Source organism: Sorex fumeus, unplaced genomic scaffold (assembly GCF_029834395.1).
Source record: "Sorex fumeus unplaced genomic scaffold, SorFum_2.1 ptg000013l, whole genome shotgun sequence".
Taxonomy (NCBI): domain Eukaryota; kingdom Metazoa; phylum Chordata; class Mammalia; order Eulipotyphla; family Soricidae; genus Sorex; species Sorex fumeus.
In genome coordinates this window covers 18,301,813-18,314,108 of record NW_026606070.1, presented here as the reverse complement: position 1 = coordinate 18,314,108, position 12,296 = coordinate 18,301,813, and the positions used below count along the sequence as shown (strand labels likewise).

At 36.6% G+C, this 12,296-nt stretch overlaps 1 protein-coding gene and 1 non-coding gene across 2 annotated transcripts in view; both read right to left on the bottom strand.

Moving 5' to 3' along the window:
* LOC130020588 (transmembrane protease serine 11F-like) overlaps nucleotides 1–12,296 on the bottom strand; it is a 115,886-nt gene that overhangs the window by 50,015 nt on the left and 53,575 nt on the right. Inside the window, exon 2 of the mRNA XM_056111180.1 lies at nucleotides 436–587. Within this exon, the coding sequence (XP_055967155.1) occupies nucleotides 436–587 (152 nt within the window). The remainder of the gene's footprint in view (nucleotides 1–435; nucleotides 588–12,296) is intronic.
* LOC130020872 (U6 spliceosomal RNA) lies at nucleotides 6,328–6,429 on the bottom strand. Its single transcript, XR_008792067.1, has one exon. It is a non-coding gene; the product is annotated as a U6 spliceosomal RNA (small nuclear RNA).

The following is a 12,296-nucleotide window of genomic DNA, read 5'->3' as shown; positions in this document are numbered from 1 at the left end:
ATGAAAGAAAGAAAGAAAGAAAGAAAGAAAGAAAGAAAGAAAGAAAGAAAGAAAGAAAGAAAGAAGGAAGAAAAGTGCCTGCCATAGAGGCATTGGGGAAGGTGTCAGAAGGAAACAGGACATTGGTGGTGGAAAATGTGCACCTGTGAAGGGATAGGTGTTGGAACATTAAAAGAGAGAGAGAGAGAGAGAGAGAGAGAGAGAGAGAGAGAGAGAGACTTTTGTATCCCTGTAGTAATTAATGTATGAAGTAAACTTCACTGGATGAAAAGCAGTAGCACAGAACTCAATACTTAGCAAAGCTATAATTTAATGTCACTAAAATATTAGCAATTAGAATGTTAATATCATGCAAATGACATTTTTATATAACAGAATTTCAAGATATTAAGTCATGGAGCACTTAGGCAATAGAAATGTGACCTGAATACTTACCCTCAGAAACAAAATGAGTAACTATGCCAATTGCAATTCCTATGATTGCTACAATTGCCAAAGTGAAAAGAGCAAGACGAATGGAGTCCCAATACTGTTGTCTTCTTTGATATTCGATTTGTGGATAATCACCTTCTGAAAATTCAAGTGGTCTGTGATAATAGAAATAAATAAAAAAGCAATTAAAAAATCACTGTGGCTCTATTATATCTCCACTTGTTATGTTTCAGAAAAGAGTACATATGCTAAATAACAATACATTGTTGGGTATTGAAAATGTAAAGTTACCACTTCTATACTATTCCCAGTTACAATATAAAGTTTTGGTTAACATTCTTCTTTTGTTGTGGTTTGTTTCTTTGTTTGCTTTTAGGTGACACTTGGCTATGTTCAGGGCTTACTCCTGGCCCTATATTCAGGAATCACTCCTGGGGGAGCTCAGGAAACCCTACGCAATGCCAGAGATTTTACAAGGTCAGCCACATGCAAAACCAATGTCCTACCACTGTACTATCGCTCTGGCCCCAAAGGGTTAATTCCTATTGATGTTGACATTCAAGGATGTTAATATTCAGGTTAAGAATGTCTTCCTTCTAGATTTCATCTGATATTTTGTCAACTTGAAGTAAAGACACTTTAAAAATGGTAATTTATTTAAAAATTTTATATTTAATAAGGAAATTTTAAAGTCCTATAATGATAACCTCAGTTTTACTTAATTTAAATACAATATTTTAATATGCTATTCTGTGAGTCAGTCTTCTTAATGACTTATTTTAAATATTACTTTGAAGAACTATTTGCATTTTATTAGCACCTCCCAGTGAAATCACAAATTGTGAACTGTACTTGATAAATGTCTGGTCTCCTGACAACTTCCCATTGATTCTTACTCTTGTCCACTCTGGTACTTCTTACCACTCAAAATATCTTCTCAGTTAAATTATCTTTATCCAGTTTAAAAGTTGGCATTTAATTTTCTGAATTTTCATGTAAGATTCAAAGTTTATTATTTTGGTAGTAAGATAGTTTCATATGCTATTTATTTACATATTTTGGTTTAGAGGCTACACTTGTCTATACTCAGGGATCACACCTGACTCTGTGCTCCAGGCTCACTCCTAACGGGGTACAGGGAACCAAACACAGGTGCTGAGAATCAAACCTGGCTAGGTCACAGTTAAGATGAGTGCCCTGCTCTCAATTTCATGTCGCTGGCCCAAGTTTTCGGTTTTAATTTTATCTAACAATATCTCTTAAGAATTTATTTATTAAATATAATCATAGAAATTACCTGAAATAATACATACTACATTATAATGTTTAGTAACATTATCTATATCTATTGAGTTATAAAAACTTTAGTACATAGTCTTTATACTTAAGATACAATGTTTAATGACGATATAGATAAATACACCTGATTACAAGTAATTAGTATAGAATATAAAATGTGTCCATGGAAAACTGGTCAAAAAGAGAAAATGGGGTCTGGAGAAATAGCACCGCTGGTAGGATGCTGGCCTTGATGTGGTTGACTCAGGTCCTATCCCAAGCACCCCATATGGTTTCCAAGTACCAACATGAACACAGAGTCAGAGATAAGCTCTCAGCAACACCAGGTGTGACTCAAAAACAAGAGAGAGAGAGAGAGAGAGAGAGAGAGAGAGAGAGCACAATAAATCTGGAGAAAGGCTGAGTGTGAGGAGATTTTATCAAGGTGACATGATTAAACTTGGGTAATAATTTACTAGGTATATAGAGGTCAGGGAAGAAGATAGTGCTAGGTTGCATGTTTTGCATGTATTGAGGGCCTGGGAACTTTGGCACTGTAGCACTGTCCTCCCATTGTTCATTGATTGCTTGAACGGACCCAGTAACATCTCCATTGTGAGACTTGTTGCTGTGTTTGGCATATCGAATATGTCACGGGTAGCTTGCCAGGCTTTTCATGCGGGCAAGATTCTCTTGGTAGCTTGCCGGGCTCTCTGAGAGGGGCGGAGGAATTGAACCCGGGTCTGCCAGGCCAGCCAGGTGCAAGGCAAACAAAGTACCACTGTACTATCGCTCTAGCCCATGGCACATACACAAAATTCTCAGTATAAGAAAACTTTTTAAATTTAGAGAAAATAAAATGTGCTTTATTTCCCCCACCTCAACAAGAAAGAGAGAAAGAAAAGAAAGGAAAGAAAGGAAGGAAAGAAAGAAAGATAGAAAGAAAGAAAGAAAGAAAGAAAGAAAGAAAGAAAGAAAGAAAGAAAAAGGAAGAAAGAAAGAAAGGGGAGGAGGGAGGGAGATAGAGGGAGAGAGAAATGGTATGTGAAATAGTATTCGTTACTAATAATTAGTATGACAATAAAATATATATATATAAAGCATGATATTTGCCCTCAGAGAAACCACAGTCCTTTAAACCGTGTTCACCATTTAAGTATTTGACAACATTGCTTGCTAGGAAGAAGATAAGTTCTTGCTGCATCAAAACTTTGACATTAACTTTGTAGGATATGGAGCTTCAGTAAAAGTTTTTAACAATAAGGATTTAAAATGAACAAAGATGTATAAGGACGTATAAGGATGCAGTTAACGGGAAATAAATCTTTAAAGTTAAAGGTCATTTTGAAGGTGCACGAGAGAGATAGGACGGCCTAACTAAAGCTGAAGTAATAATGTGGAGAGGAAGAGGTAAATTTAGCTGGAGTTCTTCAACTTCATTTGGTTGATGGCTTAACAACGAGTGGGTCAGAGAAAGAATTTTTGCGTGATTCTGAGCACAACATGGATTTGAATGCCAGTGCTACATGGTTCCCTGGCATCAGGCGGGTGTATCCCTAGATGTGCCTGAGCATGGCTGAGGGTGTCCCAAATGATTCTTGTACTGAAAAATCTGAGTAGAACCTCATCCATAGCTTTTGCTTGAAACTCCCAGCCTAGTTGGCGAGAATTACTGATGGAGCTCCCAAGCTTCATGTGCATTGCTTGGGAGCATCCAAAAAATAAATGAAATAGAAAACTTAGTCATGGAAATTTGTGAAAAAACAGAGTTAGAGTTGAATGGGAATCTTTTACACAGGACCTTAAGAGTGGGGAAAGTGGTTATTTAATCTAACCCAAAGAAGCCAACACAGAGAATCAAGTAAAATAAATAGACAAAAAAGTCCCAAATGAAAGATTAAGATAAAAATCTTATGAAGAAAAAAACACACCAATTAAATGAATATAACTAATTTACCTGTTAAAAAATTCAAAATTAATAAATAGCAATACGCCTACATTTAAAAAATCAAAACTATAGAGACAATACAGGAAATAAGTGTTTGCCTTGTAGACAATAGTAGCTGAACCTTATTTGCTTCCCATCTACGCATATGGGTCCCCTGAGCTCTGCCAAGAGTGACCCTTAAGCAAGAGTAAGCCCTGAGCACTGCTCGGAATAGTCAGACAAACAGTAAACATAAAAAGAGTTCAAAGTAATGATTATTAAAATGTTCATTGTGCTCAGGAGAGAATAAAAAAACATTTTCTGAAGAGAATTGATAAACAGTGAGAACCTAAGAGCAAACATTAAAAAATACTATAAAACGCTACTGCGGTAAGGTGATCTTAAAATTTATCAATCTAATCCAGCCTTTTTTGCATGAGAAAATAGGGATCCTCAATTGCTCAACAATCTTCTCAATACAAATGAAAATACCAAATAATAGCAACAAAGCTAAAATGTTATGTTATCAACTATCAGAAAATATCTATTTTATACACACCCGCAATATTTTCTTCAACGTTCTTACAAATTTGGTTTTATTTATGTGAGCGGGTAGGGCGTCTGCCTTGCACGCAGCCAACATGGCCGACCCGAGTTCGATTCCTCCATCCCTCTCGGAGAGCCCGGCAAGCTACCGAGAGTATTGGATATGCCAGACACAGTAACAACAAAGTCTCCAATGGAGACGTTACTGGGCCCGCTCGAGCAAATCGACGATCAACGGGAGGGCCTTTATTATTTTATTTTTATTTTTATAATAACTTAGCTCACATCAGCTTTTCTTATATTGTTTTATTAATGTTTTGATTTTAAGAACAATTATTTTAAATGGTATATCATGCCAATTTTCTTGATTCTGTTGTTTTCACTTTTTTATTTAAATTGTATACTTTTTTCTAGGTATTTCTTTTAGATTATTGATTGAAATGCAAGAAACCAAACAGAAAAACTATTTAAAAATCTAATAAAATATGAAAATCATAGATGTATCATAGTATTTTAGTCAGATTAAAGAATAATGAATTTTAAAATATCATGACAATAAAGACAGTCTCTTGGTTCATAATATATTCTTATTTCAGAATTTTCAGAGTTATCATTTTTGCCCACTTAGAGTTACATTAAACTACATGGTTGATCTTTATTTTAAGAGTTATTGGAGGACATTCAAATGATAACAGAGACATCCCCAGACTGGAGGAAACTTTCTTACACATCAATTATCACTTCACTGTTATGTATTCTCTGGTGTCATTATTATAAATTTACATAGTGAAGGTTTAGGTTTTAAACTCAGATTTAGGATTCAATTTCTCCCTGTAATTTAACTCAATATGACTTAAGTTGCTAATCTGAGATAATTTTGGAGGATGGCTTGGTATAGTTCTGTGCTTCTTTTTACACCTTAACTCTCTTTTATTTTGTTCTGGTTTATTTTATTACAAAATTACTATTCCAACCAATTCATGACTGAAATATGTTAATAGCAATTTCTCATTTCTAGACTTAAAATTACAATTAGTATATGTTTGCATATGCTCTAAGCTGTATCTCCAGAAAGTCTTATTACATAATAAAAATATTATTCGTATTAAATAATCAGCATTATTGACAAGTCCTGACTGGTAGCATTGATTGATTAATTCTCAGCTTCTCTGAAATAATTGAATTCTATAGCTTTGGCGCAAACTATACATATACATATATATATCACACAAAAACCCTTTGTTTTAGACATATATACATATATATCTGTATAACAAAATAAGTTCTGTATTATATATGTGTGTTTTGTTTTTTCCTCTTTCTGGGGAGAGCCATACCTGGAAGTATTCAGGTGCTATTTCCATCTCAGTACTCCCAGCAGTGTTTGGGGAACGAGGTGGTATCAGAGATTGAAATTGGGCATCCTAGATGCAAAGCATCCACAACATCCCTTTCACCTAAATTCCCAGCCCTAAGGGAGGTGATTAAAAATAAATAATAGGGCCGTTCATAGTTATAGAGAGCATAAATAATTATAGTATAATCACATATATTATGTAATAAAATATATATGTATAATTTTCACTACAAAACTTTGTCAGTGCAAAGGTAAATTTATATCTTACCTACTTTTTCTGAACTCTAAATAGACTTTACAGCACTTTCTGTAACAGAGTTCTACCACATGAGTATGTTAAAGACCCCTTACTATATATTAATAGTTGATTTCTTGAGATAAAAATTAACATTGTAAACTTGTACTAACTAAGCAAAGTCTTACTTGGAACATATCCACATTATTAAATGTCCTCTTGTTATACTTACTTCCAATGAAGAGCCTATTATTTTGATTCTAATATATTACAGTCAATGCACTGTAGCACTGTTCTCCCTTTGTTTATCGATTTGCTTGAGAGAGCACCAGTAAGGTCTCCCTTGCGAGACTTACTGTTACTGTTTTTGGCATATCGAATATGCCATGAGGAGCTTGCCAGGCTCTGCCGTGCAGGTGGGAAACTCTCAGTAGCTTGCCGGGCTCTCCAACAGGGGTGGAAGAATCAAACCTGGGTAGGCCACATGCAAGGCAAACGCCCTACCCGCTATAATATCAATCCGGGATACAAAAGTCATTAGAATGGTGTTATGTTGGTATGGAACGCTTCACGAATTTGCGTGTCATCCTTGCGCAGGGGCCATGCTAATCTTCTCTGTATCGTTCCAATTTTAGTATATGTGAGCGATAGCACAGTGGTAGGGTATTCACCTTACAAGCGGCCAACATGGCCAACCCGAGTTCGATTCCTCCGCCCCTCTCAAAGAGCCCGGCAAGCTACTGAGAGTATTCGATATGTCAAACACAGTAACAACAAAGTCTCCAATGGAGACGTTACTGGGCCTGCTCGAGCAAAATCGACGATCAACGGGAGGGCCTTTACCTTTTTTACCTTTATGTTGGTATGGAATAGACAGTACAGAGAGTAAGACTCATGCCTACCATGTAACCCCTCAGGTTCAATCTGTGACACTACATATGGGTCCTAGAGTCCCTCCTAGAGTCTCCTGCCCTCGCGCCTGGCTGTCCTCACTGGGGCCCCTTGGAGGGGACCGGGCCGAGTTTCCCTCCCCCCTTACCCCCCCCCCCAGCAGAGCCCCAGCAGCTGAGAACCTCTGGAACAAGCCACGGCCATGCTGGGACCACTCTCCACGCTTCCGGACAAGCCTCATGCATGAAAGAACTGGCAGAGGAACCCAGGCATGCAGGTCCTGGAACTGAGATCTCCAAGCCTGCTCGGATTGGGACTGGGCCTTCTCCACCCAGACCCCCCATCTTCCAGTAGGTAGGCGTCACACCCACCAGCTGCTGCCAGCACCAGGTTGGTCCCATCCACGGCCAAGACGCAGAGACTATAAAACCCAGCTCCCGGAAGCGCACGGCTGCATTTGTGGCCAAGTGACATCTTATTATTTCATTTTTCCTTTGGAGAACCTGGCAGGCTACCAAAAGTATCCTGCCCACATGGCAGAGTCTAGAAAACTTCCCGTGTCGTACTCACTATGCCAAATACCAGTAACAATGATGGGTTTCATTCTCCTAAACCTGAAAGAGCATTGAAATGGCTCTTTTAAAATCTCTGGGCTAGGAAGAAGGAGACGTTACTAATGCCTGCTCGAGGTAATCGACGAACAACAGGATGATCGTGATCGTGATCATGAGAGTCCCTCCAGGAGTGATCCCTGAACAATAACAGAGAAGTTATGCCCTGAGCATAGCCAGGTATGGCACAGTACCACCCCTGATGATGCTCTATTTCCAAAGGGCTTAAAATGGGAGAGTATAGATACATAAACCAGTAAAATCAAACATTCTTTAGAGAAAATCAAAGGTTACAAGTCCAAGTAATAAAACATGGAGAGTTGTATAATGAAAGTTGTTGTGGGAAAAGCACAGTAATGCATAAATAAAAGATTTCTCTGGACATAATGGCATTTGAGCTGGAACAATGTTTATGTAACTAGTGTTAGATTCTAGTGTTAGAATCAAGGGGCCCCTGTTGTCCTTTGATTGCAAATATAAAACTTTTCATAGTCATAAAGCATCTTTCTAAACAGAAGCGTTCTGTAGAATTTATTTCAGAGTCAAAGAAAATGAACTGTCTTAACACTCAGAATGAGTGGGGCATGAAAAATAAGAGTTTAAGAAAATTTGGGAAGTAAATTCAATGTTTTAAATAGTCAAATTTAGTTCATTTGACTGCAATAAACTCTTTTTTGTGTTTGTGAGATCTCTTTGTTTGGAAAGCCTATTGGGAGTACTGGAAAATTGTGAATCAGATACCTTGGCAAAATGAAGGGTAGAAAAAGAGAGAAGATAATTGTGTTGTTAAGCTCATCTCTTTCCTTTCATGATATAACTATCTAAGTAGCGATGACACTGGTATTTTTATTGATGATGGGGAAATTGCTTTGGATTTGAAAACAAAATTATAAAAAATAGAAATGTAAATCGTCAATGTATCCGGCAAGAAATATCCTTGGTTTTAATCCAAAGGCATACGAGGGCATAGCTAAAAATGTCATGATGATGAATGACAACAGAAACATAAAAAGCAAGCAAAGTGATATTAATCTTGGGAAATTATAACTATAAATTCGTCATCAAAATTAGCTTCATTATCAGTTAGATATGACTGGTTTGGCAAGAAGAGGATAGGTTTGGCAAGCAATGGATAAGGGCTAAGTTGCACAGTCTGAGCAGAAATTACACAGCATCTTGCTCTTTTATGGGAATGAATAAGAGCTCTGTGCAATGGGGGTGAGGCATTAAACTTATTCAACTCAATTTACATAATATAATCTTGTGTAAAAGATATGGGGCATTTCAGAATACTAGTGATAAGTATTTTTTAAAGGTGTTCTTTAAATTCCTTTAAAACTTTTTTTAAGATCGAGAGAGAGTACAAGTATTAAGGTCATTTCTGTGTGCAGCAACCTAGATTCAACCCCCAGCACCAGATATGATTTGCCAAGGATGACTCCTGAGTACATAACCAGAAGTAAGCCCTGAGCAGAGCAGGTTGTCCCAAAATTGCCAAATAAAGATAAAAATTTAGTTTTTATACTTGTGAATTCTATGTCTAGTGTAAAATCCATTTCTATTTTTGGCTAGTTGATCTTTTTTTTTTTAGCCCATACTACCTCCTATCTAGTTGATCTTTGAAAGCATTTTGTAAGGCACTCAGAAATAACTTTATGTTATCAGATAGGCAATGTCAATTTCACCTTCAAAAACAGTTAGAAAAACAATATTTAGCATTCTAAGTTAATCTTTAAAACGTAAGATCTGGGGGGCCAGAGCGATACACACACAGCGGGTAGGGCATTTGCCTTGCATGCAGCTTACCTGGGTTCAATCCGGCATCCCATATGGTCCCCCAAGCACCGCCAGGAGTAATTCCTAAGTGAAAAGCCAGGAGTAACCCCTGAGCATTGCTGGGTGTGACCCAAAAAGCAAAAAATAAAAAATGTAAGATCTGTTTTATAGTTTTTTGATGTCTTAGAAACATGCTGGGGGCTAGAGCAATAGTACAGCAGATAGGTAGGGCGTTTGCCTTGCACGCTGCCAACCTGGGTTCGATTTCCAGCATACCACATGGTCCCCCGAGCACTGCCAGGAGTAATATCTGAGTGCAAAGCCAGGAGTAACCCCTGTGCATCACCAGGTGTGATTCCCCCCCCCCAAAAAAAAGGAAAAACATGCTGGTGACTCAAAAAATATTTTGCTGCTTGATGTCTTTAAAAATGTCATTAGAATTATTCTACTGTTGCAAAAAAATTTATAGTTACAATTAAAACCAAGTATACTGATAACAATACACCTTTTATTTCATCAATTTACTAACTTTGTAATATTATGTTAAGCATCTTCTTGTTTGGGCACTATTTTAGCTATATTAGAACTGATCCTCCTCTCTGCCCTGAGCTTCCTTTATAGAGAAGAACTGAGCAAGAAATAAATCTAAACAGAAATGTAAAATGTAAGATGATAATAAATAAACTTTGAATAAGAAGAGGAGTAAGTTGATAAAGAAGGTCTCTGCAAATATTTTTCTAAGCTATGAGCAAAAGATATGGAAAGAGCGAAGTGGGACAGGTATCTGAGGAAAGTCAGTACCTTATAAACAATGGGAGAAGTGGAAGTTGACTATTTGTAGGAGAAGAAGGGCAACGCGGCCAGCATAAAGTGAGCAATCACAATGAGGTCAGAAAGAGATACCAGATCATAACCTAGGTGTCACCCTAAGGATTTCTCTACAATGAATGAGAATGAAAATGAGTCATAAAGGAAGTCATCATAAGAGTCTTGGTCAATGGAATGGAACAATTGTTTTATGAGGATCAAGGGCTACATAAGAGTCTGGGAAACTGGTTAGGGGACCATTGTGAAAGTTCGTGTAAGATATGAGAGTGGCTTGGGCTAATCTAGCAGTGAGGGGACAAATGATTGGGCTGAGAGTGCATATTGAAGTTATTGCTGACAGATTTGCTAAGAATTTGGTGCAGAATGTGAAAAGGGGGTGTGACCATTCTCAAAGTAATACCTATGGAACTTTAATATACAACACCTCTTTAAAATAGAGGTGCCCTGGATGGAGAGAGTATAAGACACATTTTGATTAATTAATAGTAGAGTTTCACCATATACTGCTTCACATTGACATATGAATTCTTTAATATAACCCTGAAGATTCCCCAAAATTGAGCCTTCAGCACAATCTTTTCGCATTTCTCTCATATTATATTTTTCCAATCCTTAGATGTCTTTCATCCAGACAGAACATGTTCAGGTTGCTTCTACAAATACTAACTCTTTTCAACAGAAACTTTTGCAACTCTACTGATAAATTCTAGATTTATAGGTGGCTACTCTGTGACAATGGAGTTGAATGCATGAAGAGCATGCCATGAAGTGCAGCAAGTGAAAGCTTCTTTCACAAATGGCATTGGAGAAATTGGACAAGAACTTGTAAGAAGAATGAAGCTGAATACATATCTCACATCATACACAAAATCAGTTCAACGTGTATCAAATATTTATATACTAGACCAAAAACAAATAAACAAAAATACATTGAGAAAAATATGAGCAGAATGTGTCAAGATATGTATATTTGAGGTGTCTTTAATGATCTGATTTCGCTCACAAAGGTAACAGAACAAAATAAGTGGGACTATTTTAAATTTAAAAGTTTCTGAATGATAATAAATTCAGGCAAAAACAAACAGTCATCTGGCTGACTGGGAGAAGGTATTCACACAAATAAAAGAATATTATCCAAATCTACAGAAAGCTCACAAAACTCAGCAACAAATAATCAATAACCCCATCAAAACAATGGGGAGAAGAGATGAACAGACACTTCCAAAAAGACCTACAGACTGCCAATACACATATGAAAAAGAGATCATTGTCCCTTATTATCAGAGAAATACAAATCAAGATGACAATGAGGTATCATCTCTCACCATTGAGAATGACATATCAAAAACATTTAAAATAATTAATGAAAAAGGACTCAATTAAATCCCCCTATTGTTTAGGGAAGATAGGGACCTGTAAGAAGCATTTTCTAATACATCTTTCAAGAACTGGAAAGTATTAATAGGAGTTATATAATAGACGATGAAAGCATAGGTCTTTGAGAACTGTATGTGTATTCTATTTCAGCCACAATTTCTGGTTTTGGCTTTACACCTAAATCCACCAACGCTACTCGGAATTCATGAGCAGCAGGAGTTTACTTAAAAGAAGTCATATATTAGTTTGGCTCAGTAACAAAAATAAAAGAAAGAATATATTGGCCAAGTCTTAGTTGCAAGGAGAGTTATTTTTCTTTCAACTACAAATATTATTTATTAAAGTGTGATTGATATAATTCAAAGCTTTGTGATCATTTTCACATGTCTTTCTGGTAAAACATATATCTTCAATTGTTCCTAATCTTATTAAAATGTTATAAGGGAATCCTGTAAAAATTAAAGTAAGTTAAATGTATCCATCAGATGACTAACATTATCGAGAGGAGAATCTAAATATCTGCCTTGGGAATAAGGAAAGGTAAATAACCACGTTTAAGTTAAATGATGTTCACGCCTCCATGTGCAACAGAAGTATGTATGTGTTAATGAGATGTTCTTGAGGCAGCAGCCCTGAGGGAAAATTCTTTCTACGATCTACACATGTCTCAACCTAGTTGTATTCAATCTCAGGTATAGATATACATTACATATTTATTTTGGGCACAGTTCTTTCTACTTCTTTCCAAAGAAATGTCATTTCTAGTCATGCACAAGATTAGTAATGCCACTTTTAATGACATGGGTTAACTGAGGCTAATGACTGTCCTTAAAAAATCTAGACACAAACACACGTTAATAGAGAGAAGTAGCAACTGAAGCATATTATAATCATTTTAAATATAGTTTTAATGCTTAACGAATCCTTAAACCTCAACAATATCCACACACACAATATCCTTTCTGCCTAGTGTTTCCCCATAGATAAATGGTCGCAGTGGAAATAAGTCACGACTGTTTTTTGTTTGTTTTTTTGTTT